Genomic DNA, 18,948 nt, shown 5'->3' with positions numbered 1-18,948 from the left:
GCAGAATAATCCTCCTTGGAGGTGAATCCCATCCTCCATCCTTTGTAGGCTTTCCTTTTTAGCCGCAGGAGGTCTGCTAGGTCCCTGGAGATGGTATATAACTGTGTTAGTCAGTGGTTCTAGTATATAACTGTCTATGTCAGTGGTTCTCAACCTCATTAGACTCAAGGCACATCTCAGAAGGTGTCAGCTCTTAGCTTTCACTTGTTTTTTTTTTTACTATGAAAAAATAATAGAGCAATTCTTCTGTTGCAAAGAACTCATCAAGACCACAACAGGTTAGAATATTTTTGACAGCGTGGATTCCTATCTGAAACCATTGTGCGTAGCAGGTGTTTTGCATATCTAACAGTGCCAATATTATCTTAAAAAGATGTCATGGCACTCCAGTATGCCATGGCACCCTGGTTGAGAATCACGGGTCTAGGTTTAGATACCCTAAGCATCTATTATTTATAACTGCACACCAGGAATGGGATGTTTCCAAATTCCTCTTGACTAGATCATGTCAGTTCCCAGAAAACTTTTTTAAAGAGTATACTTCTGACATTATCAGTGCTGGGGGGGGGGGATAACATAGCTTGTTTGAGAACCATCACCCACACAGCTTTGAAAGCTAGCTGTTTTTCTGGGCAGAGGTTCCCTCTGACTGTTTCTCCGTGAGGCTAAACCAAAAGTTCTTGCCTATGAGGTACACAAACTCTGTCCAGAAAATGAAATTGTCTTTTCTCTTTGGTGCCAAGGTCCATGTAATCTTTTTCTGCTTCTTGGACTGCAGTTGCCTCATCAGGTCATATATTCATAGACTGTAAGGGGCCAGTGATGCAAGTAGGTGCTTGCACCACCTCTGGAGGGAGCTTATTCCACAATCTGGACACCCTGACTGTGAAGTTTTTCCCTCAGGTACCCTGGATCACAGGTTACAGGTTTATAGGAAAGTAGGGCTGCAGGGAACCTCATGAGGTCATCTAGTCTAGCCTACTGCTCTCAAGGCAGGATTGTCTTTGATTAACAATCCCAGCCCAGTGTCTGTCTAACCTGCCCTTGAAAGTTTCTGAGGATGGAAATTCCACAATTTCTCAGGTAGTTTGTTCCAAAGTGTGACCAGCCTCAAAGTTAGAAAGTTCCTCCTAATTTCCAATCTGAATTTCCTCTGCTGCACCTTGAGGTCATTGTTCCTAGTCCTGTCCCCTATGGCCATAGAGGAAAGCCTACCTCCATCTTCTCTATAATCACCTTTCAGGTATTTGAAGACTGCTATCCAAACCCCCATCAGTCTTCTCTTCTCCTGACTAAATAAACCTAATTCTTTCTTATGCTTCTCAGACCCTTGATTTTTGTTGCATTCTGCTGAATGTTTTCCAGTCTATCCATATATGCTTCTTGAAGTATGTGGTCCAAAACTGGAGACATTACTTTGGGTGAGGCCTCACTAGTGCTGAATAGATTTGTACAACTTTTGCCTGTTGATCAAATGGGACCTCAGTATGGTTTGCATCTGTGTTCCTGGACACGGATACAAACACACCTCCCAATGAGATTTTAATCTGGCGTGAGCGAGATGCTAATTCACCAATGGTCAGCACCGACCTAGTGAAGGGGTGCTTGGAAGGGTTGAACATATTTAAGTCAGCAGGCCCCGATGATCTTCACTGAAGAGTACTAAAAGAATTGGCCAGTGTCATAGTAAAACCACTGGCGCAACTGTCTGAGCACTTGTGGTGCTCAGGACAGGTCCTAGAGGTTGAGAAAAGGGCTAATGTGGTCCCTATTTTTCAAGAAGGGGAGAAAGGGAGACCCGGGTAATTACAGGCCAGGTAGCCTCACCTCTTTTTTTTTTGGGAAGACTGAGCATAAGTGGCCATAAAATCTATGGTCCAAAAGGTAATGTGATGTGATGAAGTGGTGATATTAGAGCATCTCTTTGTAATTCCATAGCTTCCATCATACATACACACACCATTTCTGGAAATACTGCCAGTTCTCCCTAGTGGAGATTAGAGTGGATTAGTGAAAGAAAAATCACATGCCAAAACATTAGTTTTGTGGCCATGGATCCTAATTAAACTGTTTTGAAAGGAGGCTTCTAGAAGGTCTGAAATGGCTCTGCTGTTATAAGTGTTTTTGTAGAGATGCAATATGGTAGGGCAGTTCATATTCTAATTTCTCCTCATAATCTCTTTGTAATCATCCCAAATGCTGCTGGCACCAAGGACATCCACAAGTGATTGAAGGTTTTATATTCACCTGATGTTCTTAGATGTCTCCAGCTTCAGCCTGTGTTTTCATTTTCTGCCTTTTATTGTAGAATGCAGTTTACTTACTGTATATTTTGAACACTTTTCAGAAGTATTTTTTTTACAACTTCCAAGGGAAGTGGTGCTGGCTCCTACCCTGGGGATCTTTAAGAAGAGGCTTGATGCCTACCTGGCTGGACTCATTTGAGTCCAGTTTTTTTTCTCCTGCCCAGGCGGCGGGGTTGGGCTTGATGATCTACAAGGTCCCTTCCGACCCGACTTCTATGATTCTATGATACAGGATCAAATTTGTGCAGGGCCATGGGTTAAAACAATGTTAAGGGGCCACCAGCATGGGTTTATAGCAGGCAGATCCTGCATGACTAACCTGGTCTGTTTTTATGACCAGGTCACAAAGAGCTTAAATGCAGGAATAGAGGTAGATAGGATTTACTTGGATTTTAAAAAGGTTTTTGACACAGTGTTGCACCCAATTCTTACAAGAAAACCAAGTAGCTGTGGCATGGATTATTTCACAGTCAGGTGGGTGAAAAACTGGCTTATGGGATAAACCCAGAGTGTGGTGGTAGATGGGTTGGTTTTTACCTGGAGAGAGATGGGCAGCAGTGTCCCCCAGGGCTCTATACTTGGACCAGTCCTGTTCAATACCTTCATCCAAATCACTGGTGATAAAGGTGTAGAAAGCACCCTGTCCAAATTCACAAGTGACACCAAACTGTGGGGTACAGTAAACACGCTAGAGGGTAGGGAGCAAAATCAGGTGGATTTGGATAGACTGGGGAAGTGGGTAGATCAAAATAGGATGCAGTTTAACAAACATAAATGCAAAGTGCTGCACCTGGGGAGAAGGAATCGCCAATACATCTATATAGTCTGGGAAGTACCACTGTAAGTAGCACAGCAGTGGAAAGGGATCTCGGCATCATAGTCGATGCAGAAATGAACGAGTCACCAATGTGATGAGGTAATAATTTGTGGCTGTCTACAAACTCATCAGGGGGGCAGGTCTGCAGGGAATAGGAGATAGTCTGTTTACCAGGGTGCCCCTTGGGGTTCCTAGAAACAACGACCATAAACTGAAGGAGAGTAGATTTAGATTGGACATTGGGAAGAAATTCTTTATGGTGAGGGTTGCCAAAATATGGAATGGTCTTTCAGGGGAGGTGGTGCTTTCCCCTACCTTGGAGGTGTTCAAGCGGAGATTAGACGAACACCTGGCTGGTCATACTTGACCCCAGCGCTCTTTCCTGCCCAGAGCAAGGGGTTGGACTTGATGATCTAATAGGTCCCTTCTGACCCTAGAAAGCTATGAAATCTATGAAAGGCATAATTGTCCTCCTTCTTCTCCATTTGCCATTCCTGGGGTATTCCATGTTGGATTATCTCACAGCTCTAGATTTCTTGCTGAACACCTTCATCCTAGTCTGCTCCGAAGCTGGCCAGTCAGCCTTTTAAAGATTTCTTTGCAAACTTCTTCTCCAGTAGAAACCAGGTAGTGGATCTTAGCAACCTCCAAAACCACCTTCTCTGTAGGGTCCAGCTGTCTCCTGCATGGGAAAAGTGACTTGTCTTTGTGATATTCCCTTCTCCAGCAGGCCTTGCTCTCAGGCGGCATCACAACTTAGTACCATCTAGACTAAAAATCCCACAGTTCTCTAGGAGGAATCCAGATACTGATTAGAGCTGGGACTTGACTTCCTTCTGATGGGCCAATTACTGTAGAACAGGGTTTTCCTGTTTGAAGAAGATCAGGCTTCTCCTTATTCTTGTAGGCTTTGAACTCCTTGCCTTTTGGCACAGCCATGCTTGATAAGAATAAAACAAAATTAATACAAGCTCTGCTTACTGATGCCTTGTGCACCAGGACCTACCTTACTTGCCCAAACCTTCACAGAAGAGAAGAAGTTAAGAGAAAAGCCTCTTGAAGTCTTTGTTATATATGTGCCATGTATAGTGCGAGGGATATCTGGCTCCACATTCCATTCATGTCAGCTTCCCCTCAGACCCTGGAAAGCCATGTCTGTTCCAGTTTCATCCAACTCTTACTGTTGTGTCATGCCAAACATTAATGGTGACCTTTGCAGTATAATTATCCAAACAAAAGGAATGTGTGCCACTCAGATGTGCTGATATGATACAGGTTAGCTTGAGTTGGTTTTTAAGATTTCTGTCTAGAGAAACCTGTCATAATTTATATTTTGGAAATCATATTCTTTTTCATGTATGTTGTCATCTTGTATTTTTTGGCAAAAACGTATATTAAAAATAGATATTCTTTATTAGTGTGTTCATTTTTTTTTTTGCTCTGATTAGAATATGCACAGCAACAAACAGGGCAAAATTCAGTGCCTAGAACATTATGCTTTTTTTGCAAAAGCATCCCAAATGAAAAAAGAGAGTTCTTTTAGCATGTTTAAAAGTGGCTATTTCTTTTTTAAGTGTTTGTATTCTATGTGGGTGAATGCAGTTTGTACCTTGTTTGACATGGAGAGCTGAGGTACTGAATAAGTTTGTACATCAGTATTTCATATATTGCCACTGTGTACAATATGTCTCAAAAATATGCTGCAGTTTTAACTAATAACTGCTGCTACTGAAAAAGAAAGTATTTCATTTTACTGTAAATACACAGTTACAAACACAAAGCTAACTCTTATGTCAGTTTGTGCCTAGCTCTAAATAATAGATTTGGAATGTGAAATTAGAGGGATATCTGAAAAAATCACTTGCATGGTTTAGCAAGAGATCTGTCAGTTTGCTGATAATAGAGAAGTTTGAAGCAGAGGGGTTCCTGCATATGACCTCCCAAGAGTTCATAAGCAAAGCAGAGCATATTGCACTCACATGAGAAACTTCAAAGATCAAACACACTTTTGGGATAATTCTGCCTTTCATATTACAATGAGAGCAAGGAGAACTAGAATCATGGGCCAAAGACAAATGATGCATCAGGGCAGGTAACCTGAGAGGCTCATCTATTCACATTGGTGGATGTGGTATGGTTGGATAGTACAGATCTCTGCAAATGGTGCCTGAAGGCAGGGCTGGATTAACCCTTTAGTGGGCCCTAGACAAACTTGTGGGCCCTATTTTTTTCACTTAGTAATTATAATATGTAAAATAAGCACAGCTGGTCCCCTTCTTCACTCAGGGCTCTAGGCATGTGCCTAGTTTGCCTGTGTGTTAATCCAGCCCTGCCTGAGGGATTTTCAGTGCCTGTGGTTGGGATGGAGTAAAGAGGGATTTACAAAGGTGTTAGAAATCTCACGTTACTCCCCCTGATGGGATCTCTAGCACTCCCCTTAGTCTTTCTGGATGTAGAGTACAGGCATACCTCATTTTATTGCGCTTCGCAGATATTGCGTTTTTTACAAATTGAAGGTTTGTGGCAACCCTGCGTCGAGCAAGTCTATCGGCGCCATTTTTCCATTGGTTAGTATTTTTTAGCAATAAAGTATTTTTTAATTAAGGTATGTACATTTTTTTTTAGACATAATGCTACTGCACACTTAATAGACTACAGTATAGTGTAAACATAACTTTTATATGCACTGGGAAACCAGAAAATTCGTGTGACTCGCTTTATTGCGATATTCGCTTGATTGCGGTGGTCTGGAACCGAACCCGCAATATCTCCGAGGTATGCCTGTATAGAAAATTTGAAAGTCCCATTGCTGCTCAGTTGGGTAAAAACAGGCTGCTACTCTTTCCCATTTCCTCATTTGTTTCTGTGGTGACAGCCTTTTCCCGCCCTGTGGCAGCAGTTTATGTTGTCTTCTGTTTCTAAGGGAAGGAAAAGGAGATACTTTAGAGCAGGGCTAGAAGCAGCTTCCTTGAAGTGTGGAGGCTGTTCAGGTTCTAGCGGGGCAGCATGTTTGGGGGTGCTGTTCCAGAGCGGAGGACTGAGTGAAAAGGGGGACAGTGCAACACTGCCAAATAGAAAGCCTTATGTGTATGCAGGCAGTTCTGCATTTAGTCCCTTAATGGGCATTCAGGAGGCCTGTGCTACACCTCAGCACTCAGGAGAATCTGTATCAATCTGTTAGCTTCTGAGCCTGCCTAGAGCCACTTTCCCTCTAGTTTTGTTGCAGAGGTGCCCAGTACATGGTACTTGGGTGTGAGCCCCTCCGGTAGGGAGGCTATTACATCTCCTCAAAGAACCATCCCTGCCTGTGTCCTTAGACCAGCACGACTACAACCAAAAACCCAGCCTCCGTTAGGTATTCTTTTTCTCTTTGTAAGTCCGTGCATGGAAGAGGACAGAAAAAGTGAGCAGGTATCCAGAATCCTCCTTCCCCCCAAAAGGAGTTCTCCGTTTAAAACCCATGATAAATGTAGGATATTTGATTTTTGAAGGTACTAAATTCAAAACATTCCCAAATTGTTCATCAGGCCTGACAAAATTGTGAAACTTTAAACAAACAAAACAAAAATCTTGGCTTCCATTCATTTAATTTCCAGTGCTGGCGTTTTTGGGGGTGACAATTTTAAGGTTTGTTTCACAAGTAGGAGGCTTAGAAGCTTTTAATTTAAGTGAAAGCCAAAAGTCTCACATAATAACATGAATCTAAGAGATGGAGCTTTTGGCGGGGTGGCGGTGAAGGAAAGAAGGCATCAAATGTTTTGAGATTCACGGTAAAAATGTAACAGCTGGCCAGATTTGATTTACATGGTGGGATATGTGCCTCCCCCTTGGTGAGCAGAGCTCTATCATCTCATACCTTGGCTAGATTGGGGTTTGGGTGCCACGGAAGTGAGGCACTTTTTTTTGTCCCTTTCTTTTAGGTACTTTCAAATCCCTTGGGCTCTGTACATGTTCCTCCCCCTTCTCCAAACTCAAGGCTGTTGGGGCTGGAGGGGAAGGTGAGTTTGAAGCCCCTCTGTGCTGGTGCGTTGTGTGACAATTTAGGGGAGTGCTTCACCTACCTTGCAACAGGCTCCCATTGCCCAGAGATCCAAGAGCAAGCTCTGGCTGGAAAAACCTCCTTTGCAGGCTTCCGTCACCAGGCCAATTAGAGTTTACCCATGGGATGTCTCTTTCTTTGTCCACATACCTTAACCCTTCAAAATGTCTCTCCAGTCCCTGAAACAATTTAGCCTTGCAGATGCAGGGGCCAGCCAGTTGAGAAGGCTTTATTTATTGCCTGTCTGCCCTTCCATCAGTGAGCAGGAGCAGAGGACTATGAGGGGACCTTAAATTAACCTAGTCTGTCTGGTAGGGCTGTGCGAAGTTTTGGGTGCTGATTTGATTCGGAGGAGGTTTGGCCTGATTTGGTGGCTCAATCTCCAAATCCAAATTGAATCAGGGGACCAATAAAAGGTCTGAATTGATTTTTAAATGCTCTGAATCGATTTGGAAAAGATTTAGGGAACTTTAGCGATTTGGGCAGTCCCTGCTTGCTGCAACAGGGAGCTGGACCGGGACTCCATGCCAGTAAGTAGGGAGTGAGGGGTGTGGAAAAGACTTACCAGAAGAAACAGGGAGGTGGCAGGGGAGGAAATCCCCACTGACCCCCATTGCCCCACGCTGTGTGATGGAGCCTCACAACTCCCCCGCCTGCTGTCCCAGCCCTCCACCCCGCATGGCTGCCCTGCCCACCTCAGCTCCCTGCCCTTAAAAATATTAACATCCCCGCACTGCAGGATCCACAGGGCTCCTGGGGGTTTGTGGCAGAGCCCTCCCACGCAGCGTGGGGCAGCGGAGATAGACTTCCCTGCCTGGCAGGAGCTGGTGAATCAGGGCTGCTGCTTCTTTTTTTTTTTTTTAAAGGGCCAGGAGCTTGGGTGGGTGGGGCAGCCATAGGAGGGGCCAGGAGAGCAGATGGAGGTTGGGGGGGGCTTGTGGTACAGCCCCCCCATGCAGTGTGGGGTAGTGGAGGCAGTGGGGATTCCCCCCCCAAGTTGGGCAGCAGTCAGTGAGTCGGGGCTTTTTTTCAAAGAGCTGGGAGCTGGGGCAGGTGGGGTTGGAAGAGCAAGCAGGGGATGGGGCCTGGGTGATTCGGAGATTCAGCCAATTTGGCAGCAGCTGAATCTCCAAATCAGATTCGGCCGAATTGATTCGGGACAGTGATTCAAATCGCCGAATCGAATTGTTTTCCCCTGAATTGGCTGAATCCGAAGCAAATACTAGCTGCTTCGCACAGGCCTACTGTCTGGTTTATTTTTTCTTTTTCTAGTTGCTCCCCAAGCCTGGCTGAGTTGTATGGTTTTTAGTTTTAGTTTTTTACTACCCCTCCCCCTTTGCCCTCTGTGCAGCTCCAAAGTAGCACATCATTTCTTCTGCTCCAGGTAACCATTATCATAATCCTCCAGAGGTATGCAAGCTTCCTGCAACCCCGGCTGCCTCTACAGAGAGCTGGCATTATGGCTTTCATGTTTAGTGCAGGGAAAACAGTTGTCCCCTTCTGTGTCAGTTTCTCTCTCTTTTTTTGTTCCCCTTAAGCTGCTTTTTCTTTTGCCTCCTTATCCCCCTTTCCACTTTGATTCTGTTCTTTTGGCCCTCCCTTGAACTGTTGCATTTCATTGAAGATGGTAATCTGGCAGCTGATAAGAGGTAAAAAGTAAGCTACTGTGTGTGTGTAAGAGAGAGAGTGTGAGCGAGCTCAAGCAAACAGACTGTCTTAATCCATCTCTCAGCATGTGAAGTGCTTGAAAAGAATTCCTGCCCCATCCAGGCAGACAGGGACTCGGTTGGGGCGGGCAGTAGTGGGAGAGGTTCTCCAGACATAAGCTGGGTGAAGCAAACAGGTTCTCCAGCCCACACTCGCCTCTCATTAGACATTCATGGGAGTGAGAAGGTGTTCTGGAGTTTTTCTGCCTGCTGCCAGGCATGCCAAGGGGCGGGGGATGAGAGGAGACAGATTCATTCAGAGACTGCAGAGGAGATGCTGTCGCTGCTGCCGTAGCTGCTGCCGCTGCTTACCGCCACAACAAAACCTTTCCAGGCTGCTTGGCTGAAAGGAGCCAGCAGGTGCTTTATGCACATTGGAGTCATTTGTGTCTATTGTCTGTCTGTCTGTTTATGTATTTCTCCCTTCCCACCTCTTCTTCCTCTTTCCCCTTTCTCTCCTTGTTCCCTCTTCCCCCCACCTTCCCCGTTCCTGTTCTTGCTGTAATAATGTTCAGGCATCTCTCAACAAGCCCAGCCTATGGTGGATCAGGCGGGGAAGATTGTGTACTGGTGATTACTGCTTTGTTCACAGGTTTGCTTAGAGGAAAGCAGACTCAGTCATTTATTTTATTCTGCTGGAATAATGTCAGTTCATGGAGCTGAGATGCAAGGAGCAGGGATGTTTAAAAAAAATAAATAAAGCCCAAAAAGAATGACCCCAAACGTGACAGTTGCTTTTAACAATTGCAAATAGCCTACTGGCATGTGGGAGTGTGAAAGGGGCTGTACATCAGTTCTCAGGTAGAGCTTAGTTCATCTCACTCCCAGTGGCTATGCTGTAGTTGGGGAGCAGCTGATAGCCTCTCTTTTTGGTATTGTACACCCTGCTGTTTTAGGCATTTAATCCAGATAGAGCCATGAATGAGAACCCAAGTGAAAAGGAGGGAGGAATGAATCAGGATTCAGAAATTTGCACAGCAGGTTTGCAGTGTTGGACGCTCCTCCTTCATTGAAAGTAGGTTCTGTTTGCAGTGGATGGCTGTAGGCAGAAAAATAGCAGTTAACATTTTATTTTTAATATGGCATCTGCAACGGAGGGAACATAAGGACACAAAGGCAGCTTGCTGATTTGCTACTTAAGTTAGTGTTGTTTTTCTACCGTTTCCTTGGATATCTTAAGTGTATTATTTGCATGTTTGTATGATTGTGCATGTGCATTTTTCTCTCTGTTCAACCAAATGCATTTCTCTCACTGCATTTTCAGACTTAATCCATCGTTGCTCAGTGGGGCTGTAGTGAGTTTTTGAAGTCCTCACATAGCTGTCTCTCCGCTCTCAGCAAAGCTAGTGAGAGACCCTGAAGATGCTTACAGAAATGCAGCTGGGTAGGGCAAGAATTTTGAATAAGATTTTTGTTCTGATTTGTGGAGTTCCGTGTATCTGACGGTGGCTGCTGCTTCGTGCTGCCGACATTTTTAAGGTGTTGGAGGGTCAGAGTGCAGACTTCAGTTATTGTACATATCGTTCTTACTGGGTTTAAGAGCATTAGCCTTTCCCCGCACTCAGGCAGTTGGTGACAAGCCAGAAAATAGTTTATTGAGATTTTATCTTTGGGGGATGGCTTCTGCATCAGAAAGCAACAGAGAAGGCAAAAACTGATAAGCTGAGTAGCTGCAAGAGGAATAACCTTGCAAGGAGCTTATTTTAGTGCCCAGACAACCTGATGGTGGACTCGTCAGAAATATATCTAGACAGATTGCTCCCTTTAAGTGCGTGTGTATTATCAGCTTTCACTAAGTTTGACGGTGTCTCTTCACATCCCTGTTGTCCAAGGGAAAATGAAATGGAGACCTGGGATGCCTTCCACACCTTGTGGGCATCCTTAGAGGCCAGGTTAATATATTTCCAATGTGGCAGTGTGTCTGCGATGAGTTGCTGTTCGCAGCAGGAGCTGTGAATACATGCCGTCACTGCCAGGGATTCTTTCCAGAGGGGATTTTTTTTTCTTTCCTTCTCCCTAATTCAATTCTGCAGCAGCTGCAGTAAAAAGCAGCAGCCCACCCTCTCCTTGGATTTTTCTTACTGATTACTAACGCACTGAGCTTTATTTCTTCCTTTTCCATTTGAAACATGTCGGCATGCAACAAATTGTGGACCGTCCAACAAGTAATTCCTTACTAAACTCCTCCTGCCTTGTGCTGTCTCTCTCTCTCTCTCTCTCTCTCTCTCTCTGACTTTTAGCACTCCTTCCCTGCCTCGCCCCTCACTGGTGAAATGCATGTGGTGGTGAATGCACACAGGCTCTAGGATGTGTGAGCGTGCGTCTGGATTAGCGCACACGGATGTACGCGTGCACCCGCTCGGACGCCCCTGGTGCCATGTCTTCATTTGGGAAGCTCACGGAGTACTTCAGCCTGAGGAAGTCGAGGACCGAGTTCCGCTCAGAGCGGCGGAGTGGCCGGCGCAGTGGCAGCTACTGCTGTAGTGTCAATGAATGCAGGTACTGGAAGGACAGAAATCCACTGCTCCCTCCCAGCACATCTGTGTGTGCACTTATGTCTGTGGGTCATTGTGCCCAGGGGAGGCAGGAGGGGGAGGCATTCTTCTTCTGTCATTACAGTGATGGGGACTTGAGGATAGGGCTGGGGCATGGTGGCATAAATGGTGGCTATGTGTCTTTGTTACTGCACACATGACTCCATCTGGCTTTGGTGTCAGCATGGACCAGATGCTGAGCATCAGTGTCTGTTCTCAGCTGGGAATGAGTTGTAGTTGTAACCACAACTCAGACATCCATTCTGTAATTGCATGCATGCATACTTGCTCTTTTCTCCTTGTCTGTCTTTTTTTGTATCAGACTACTGCACCTGTTCTCTCAACTACATTATATTAAAGCTATTGTAGGTAACATGTAAATGGCTGTGGTACCCTTTTAACTAGAACTCTGAGCACTGGGAGCCAAGTATGTTTTGTACAAAGAGCAGTGGCTTGTTTAACAGGTTAAGTTCAAAGAGTGCATGTGTGGGAGTGATAATGGAGTCTCTTGTTTGCAGACATACCACATCTGCTGAGATTGAGGGGAACCTAGTGCCATTAACCTCCTTGCATAGTTCCTAATGGGCATCAAGGCTTGCTCGTGCAAAGAGCTGCATATTCATTTTGGGGACGGGATAAAGGTGGTGAGATTTCCACCCCTCCTCCTCTCTCCCCCCTCCCCCCCTACGAAGGACACAGACATACATATAGTTCACTTCATCCCAGGTCATTTGTGATCACACTGTACATCAATAAAGGAAGCTGTGTTTGTATATAGGGGTTGTCATGCTGGTTTAAAATTGCTGGTGGGCTCCATGACTCGATACAGCCTTCAGTGGGGGTGGGGGGTATTAGGATCGTGCCTGGAGATGCCAAGGCAACCCAGATGTATAACGAACAGTGCATGGGGGATATGATATACATGTTTGGTTGTGTTGCATGTGGAAAATGCTTTGTGTGGATACATGTGTGGTTTATTCTACCATGAGTGTTCAAGCAGTTTGTTGGTGAGTTCTGATGGGTCTTTGCTGCCTTTGCTACTAATGTTTCTTTTATATTAACTTGAAAGGGATGCTTTTTTGTTGGGTGGGAGCGCAAAACATCAGTGACATTCTGATCAAATATCTCTCCCCAAAACTCACCTTCTGACCTGTGTGTGGGACTTGTCTTTTGGAAGGGTGCTAGGGATGGATGCCAGCTTTGTGCAGCAGAAAATATCACTGGAGGGCTTCCAGCTCTAAACACAAGCTGTGCATGGAGGGTGGGGCACTCTCCTGTGTTTGCACTTTTGTTTCTCATCTTTCCCCACATACATCTGTCTAGTTCTCATCAACTTTGTGTCGGGTTTGGTATAAAATAGTTTTATAGCATCTCTTACAGTTTCCTTGCAAGGGACCCAAGCGCTCAGATCCTCTGCTCAGTGTTTAAGTATCTATGCAGATGAGATAATGGGCTTTCACTCATCTTGCTATTTTGGATCATGGTGTCTGTATTCTTTCTCTTACAACTTTCTTCCTAAATTCTCTGCTTTGCATGTCAGGGGTGAGACAACAAGACCTTATGTGCTGCTGTTGCCACCAGCCATTCACCAGGTTCACCTGGAGAATACAGGGGATAGCACTAGCTGCTTCCCCCATCTTGTAGTCTGGAGTGCTTGTCCATAGCTGTGGAGTTTTAGATTGGATCATGAGTTTGTAAAACTAAGGAGAGAGCAGAGGAGATCTGATTACTCCTCTGCCCTCCTTCTGTGTAAATTCAGGGCATACCTGATATCAACCTGTATTTCTTTAAAGCACTGGTTCAGGACTGGTCTTGGGGATGCTTAGGTTTTGGTGAGGAAGAGTTTGCAAGTGCTGGGAAATGGCTTTGTTGCAGCTGGGCACATAAACCAAGGGCTGTGTAGAGAGCAAGCCTGTGCCATGGATGGAGCTTCCTTTTGGTGCTGTCACTTGATCTCCATAACCTTGTTGCTCCCTATCCTACTGCCCCCCATACCCCCATACAGTGGGAAGACGGTCTTGGGTGATACAGACTTCCAGATGTTGGACTTGGGGAGGAATGCAGCCCTGGGTTGTTCTGCCTTCCCACAGGCATATCCTCCAAGAGAGATGGAAAGTTTACCTTCCTGGCTCTGTCACCTTGCATACACTAGAAAATGTTTGATGGTATGGATGTATCTTCCAGCTGTCTTTATGGTGATGTAGGTTACATCTACAGTGGGGTATTTTATCAGTCTAGGGATATAGGTATGTTATACTAGCAAAATATACAGGTACCACAGTTTGTCCCACACAAGCTAGCCTGTACAAGCTAGAATGTACTTGCTGTTATAATAGTGTCTACACTGGGAGATTCTCCTGGCAGAGTAACCCCAGTTGGTGACTATGCATTTTCATACCCTTGGCCAACTTGAAAATACAGAAACTGGTAGGGTGGACATAGCTATAGGGCAGGTTATCCCAGTTATGAAAACAAAATGGAGCAGTAGTGGCACAAGGGCATATGTTGCCAGTAAAACTGCTTCTGCACTGCGGCCTTTACCCATATACACCACATCCAGATGAGTGTGTTCCAGATGAACATTCATCTGTTCTCCATGCTGCAAGGGAGCTGTGTGTATGGTGTGGGGGAGGAGGTGGAGGTATCCAGAGGTCCAAAAAAAACTACTAAAAAAAGCAGAGCAGCACATGCAGGAGCAGCATGTGTCACTCAGAACTGGAGCCTGGCTGGCTGGAGCAGAATTCCGACTGCTGGCCAGGATTCACGCAGCAGGATTGCTGCTGCTGCAGCCCTGGGAAGCCCCCAGGATCTCAGGTAAGGCTGCTGGGGCCAGCGCACTGCCAACCCCAGGCTCCCCTACTTCACTTAGGGTAACCTGCTGTGTGCCAGAGCATGTGAGGGACAGGTATTCCCCAGGGACAACTAGCGGTGGCACAAGGTGCATCACCGCTGGTCATCCTCGGGTAACCAAACATCCACACACGTGGATGGGGCCAGTATTGTTGATCTGGGGTATGACTTTAAAAAAAATCCTAAATGGCATTGCTTTGGTGGAGAACCTCACACCTGTAGATCAAGGTTGTATCAGTGAGGAAGGGGAAATTGATTTGAAGGGAAACATTGTCCCCGTCTCTGCACTTTAATTCTCCATTATCATGCACGTCCACCCTTCACATTTGGGCTGCTGCCAGCAAGGGAAGAACTTGGTGTAGCTGGAATTTTATATCCCATGCAGGACATATGTAAATGACTGCGCACTTCAAAGCAGCAGAGACTCAAGCCCTTTGCATGCACCTGGTGATATGGTATGTCTCCTTGCTCCCTTGATTGCGTGTAATTGATTACAAAAGTAAAAATAAAATTGTGATTGAAGCATGGAACACTTTGAAATTAAACTGTCACTTTTCACCCAAATTGATTGGGTGGTGTTTTGCCTGTTTTTTTCCAACCGTATCTATTTTGGGAAACAAGAATTAAGAATTCTTTCTTTAATTAGATCTGGCTTCTGTTGTGACACCAAGGCCCCAATTCTGAATACTTAGAAGCCTTCAGAGATCTAACGTATGAAGCAAAGGTAATAAAAACGTGCTTGCAGGTACCTAAAAGGGTTTGTTCTGCCTGTCAGACCCCACCTGCTCTTTATATGGTAGCTTTCTTTAGCTTTGTGGAGCTGCCTTCTGTGCATATTTCATAGCAGAATGATAATGTTGGCAAAACAGGAATATAAATAGAATGTCCAGATTCCTCATTTGCAGGCTCAAATTAGCTCAGAGGCAAAAAAGCCTAGTTTTCAGACCTCTGTATTGGACGTTTTAGGACTCTATTAGAATCCTGTTTGCTACTTCCCTGTTTTCTGCTAGGGAACCAGTGGACTTGTTGCTATGCTCTAAAACAGGACCAGTAAGACCCAGTTCAAACTGGAATTCTCACAAAAGAAAATAAGGTAATATGAGTTTTTTTCGTGTGGTGCTTCTCACGTTCAAGGGACTTTTATGCTTATTAATAAATAGGTTGCCTTCTGTCTTTAAAATTTCTGCTTTTTAAAAATATGCCCAGGGATGCAAACTCACCTGTCTCTGAGGGGTTAGGCAGAAAGTATTGCATTTGCAAACTTGAGGGATTGTTCCTGTATTAGCAGAGCTCAAATTGCAGCTTGGTAGAGGGCTGCTTTTCCAGAGCAGCCTCTGCTTGCTAAAGCAGTGCATGAGTAGGTGGTGCTCAGGTTTCCTGCACTCATTAGTGCCCATGACCTGCAGCACCTAGCAAGCTTTCAGTCCAGAGCTGTAGTCACAGAGCTGTATCCTGACCTACAGCTCCCTTTGTTCTCATTCCACATCTCCCCTAGACAGAACCTTCTAGCTATGCTCAGTGATGAGGGTTTATAGTGGTGGCTTTTAAAAAATACTTAAATGGATAACAAGGTCTTCTGAGGGGAAGGGTTAGGGTTTGTCAGCTCAGTCCTCAAGAGAGTAGAAAGTGGAATCTTAGTAGAACTCGCTCTGAGATTATGAAGGAAACGTGCACACTCGTCATTGGAAAGCAGTCTCAAAAATGAATGGAAAACTGCATTTGTGTGGGACTTGTCACATCTGTGGAAAATATAAAGGAATTAACAATGGATGGGGTAGCTCTCTAACTGATGTCTTTTCATGGAGCCCCATTGGCGTATACTAGCTGAGGAGGTAATGCAACATGTGAACTGTCTAACTGCTGTGTGTTATGTGACTACACAGGAAGGAGTAAGCAGCTGAAAACAGACTTTATTTGAGCAGGGGTTCTTGGGTGCCATGGCAGCTCATAGGCTGGAGCAGCAGATGTCAGTCATGTTGCAGATGCAGCATGCCCTGGTTTCTGGTTGAAGAACTTCATCCATCTCACTGCTGCTGAGATTATTTGCCTAGAGCCTGGCTACCAGACTGCATGAATTTTGGTGTGTGTGTATGTGGGGGCACTCTACAGTTGATCTCCATGAAAAGGCAGAGCTCCTAAATACTTACTTCACATCAGTGTTCCTGAAATCAGACAGGAGGTGTTCACCTGTCCAGAGGCCCAGGGAATATGGGGAAGACAATAGTCCACATGAAATCAGTCCCAAACAGGTGAGGGTACTCTTAGAACATTTGGATGTGTTCAAGACTGCTGGGCCAGATGACCTGCATCTGAGAGTCCTGAAAGAACTAGCTGAGCTCATAGCCGGGCCTCTGGCAAAGCTGTACGAAGAGTCGTGGAACTCAAGAGTGGTCTTGAACGACTGGAAGAGGCCTAACATGGTACCCATTTTTAAGAAAGGGGAGAGGGACGACCCTGCAAACTACAAACTGGTTAATCTAACCTCGGTCCTGGGAAAAATCTTTGAAAAAATTGTCAAGGAGGTCATCAACCACAAGCTCATAACTAGTAGGGTGTTAAGAAGCAACCAGCATGACTTTGTTGAGGGTAGGTCATACCTAACAAACCTGGTGTCCTTCTATGACCAGGTAACTAACCAGCTGGACAAGGGACTTGAAGTTGTGACATCATTTACCTAGACTTCAGCAAGGCCTTTGATACTGTCTCCCATGAGATCCTTTCAGTTAAGCTGGAGGGTACTGCCTAGACCAGTCTACAGTGAGGTGGGTTGGCAGTTGGCTCAGAGACCAATCACAGAGAGTTGTAATCAATGGGATGGCCTCATCCTGGAGGGCCATCTCGAGTGGTGTTCCTCAGGGATCAGTGCTTGGGCCTGTGCTTTTTAACATCTTTATCAATTACTTGAATGAGGGGGTGGAAAGCACAATGATCAAGTCTGTGGATGACACCAAGCTGTGAGGAAATGTGAGCATATCTGAGGATAGGGTAAGGATCCAGGATGACCTTGACTGAATGCAATCAGATGAGGTTCAATAGGGACAAGTGCCAGGTCCTTCATTTGGGTAAACCTTCACCACAACTATACAATGGGTGGTGGCCCACTGGCTGGCACTGCCTCTAAAAGGGACCTGGGAGTGACAGCCGACCAGAACATGAATATGAGCCAACAGTGCAATGAAGTTGCCAGAAGGGCAAATAGAGCTCTGGTGTGCATCAGCTAACGTGTTGAAACAGATACAGATAGTGCTCCTCCCCCTCTATTCGGTGTTGGTGAGGCCACAGCTGGAGTACTGTGTCCAGTTCTGGGCACCACACTTCAGGAAGGATGTGGATAAGCTCAAAAGAGTACTGAGAAGAAACACCCATATGATCAGGGCTCTGGAGGATAGGCCCTATGAGGAGAGACTCTGGGAACTGGGTTTGTTTAGTCTGAGCAAGAGAAGACTGAGAGGTGACTTGGTAGCTGCCTACAAATATGTCAAGGGTGAACACCAAGGTCTAGGGGAGTAACTCTTCAGAAGGGCACCCCCAGGGAGGATAAGAACCAATGGACACAAGCTAATTGAGGAAAAAATTAAGTTGAACATTAGGAAAAACTTCTTTTCCATAAGGGTATCAAGAATCTGGAACACGCTTCTAGCAGGGGTGGTGTAGTTGCCATCCTTGGATGTGTTCAAGAGGAGGCTGGACCAGCTTTTCGTTGAGCTTGCCCATGGCAGGGGACCCAACTACCTCCTGCCCATGGCAGGGGACCACGGACTTGATGATCTTACTGGCCCCTTTCAGTCCTTTGATTCTATGAGCCTCACCCTTTGGTTTAGTTTTACACTGTCAGTTTCTCTGCATATCTGCAAGACTGTTAACAGAGTTTGACTTTTTGATACAAAAAGCTGTGACCTAAAGCAAAAAAAGGTGATCTAAAATGTATTCTTTTTACTTAAGGTGGTGTTACAGGTTACCTTTAAACCATTCTAAAGGCACTTAAAATGGGAGCATCCACACATTTAAGGGTGTTAAATGGTGCTAAGTGCCCTCTAACTATCTTAACCCTTACCCAAAGTGACATAACTTTATCTTTGAGTCATTCTACCTAGATCATGCTACCTAGGATATTGTTAGTCTGCTCCACAGAGATGACCAATTTGCAGTTATCTAGCATTCCAGGGTTCACGGCTCCCAGCCCTTCTACCCTGGGCAAACTTTCCACCTTCCCAAACTCTACTGCCTATGGGGTAGCACTGGCCCCAGGCCACCTGTCTCCTGTGGGTATGACCCCAGCACATATGGTGCCACCCTGCCGTCTCCAAAGACCACAGGGCACCCAATCTGGGCTCCTGGGCTGGGGGCCAAGCATGTGGTTCTCCCCTCAGAGGGCTAAGCCTTTTCCTTGCATCTGGGTGGCTCTTCTCTAGTCAGGAGAATTGGGGGGGGCATGGCTTCCCTCCCCAGCATCCCGTGTTCCAGAGGGGGAGAGGGGTGTTTAGCACCGAGTGTGGCGAGATTTCAGGCGTGCTTGCCTGGGCTTCATGCTCTTGCTACGCTTAACCCCCAGGGCTCCACTCTGAGGGGAGATAGAGTCCTGGCTCCTGGCCATGACCCTGCTGGCTAGGCCCTCTAGTGGCAGGTTACAGTTGTGCACAGTTGTGCAAGTCACAGTTGTGCATTAAGCCTTCATGTGCGACTGCTCTGAAATTGT

At 45.7% G+C, this 18,948-nt stretch overlaps 1 protein-coding gene across 3 annotated transcripts in view; it reads left to right on the top strand.

The window, feature by feature from the left end:
• Positions 1-18,948, top strand: part of LOC109313402 (ankyrin repeat and fibronectin type-III domain-containing protein 1-like) — a 538,031-nt gene that overhangs the window by 113,363 nt on the left and 405,720 nt on the right. For 2 of the 3 annotated variants that reach the window (XM_019539947.1, XM_019539944.1), the window contains exon 1: positions 10,930-11,367. The exons of the other annotated variant lie outside the window; for it this stretch is intronic. In XM_019539947.1, coding sequence (XP_019395492.1) covers positions 11,210-11,367 — 158 coding nt within the window. In that variant the 5' untranslated portion in view covers positions 10,930-11,209. Of the gene's footprint in view, positions 1-10,929; positions 11,368-18,948 lie in introns of those variants that run through there. 3 annotated transcript variants of the gene reach the window in all.

The sequence above is a fragment of the Crocodylus porosus genome, unplaced genomic scaffold, assembly GCF_001723895.1.
Source record: "Crocodylus porosus isolate Cpor-Errol unplaced genomic scaffold, CroPor_comp1, whole genome shotgun sequence".
NCBI lineage: Eukaryota > Metazoa > Chordata > Crocodylia > Crocodylidae > Crocodylus > Crocodylus porosus.
The sequence above is the reverse complement of the archived record's forward strand: the minus strand, read 5'-3'. Positions and strand labels throughout refer to the sequence as shown.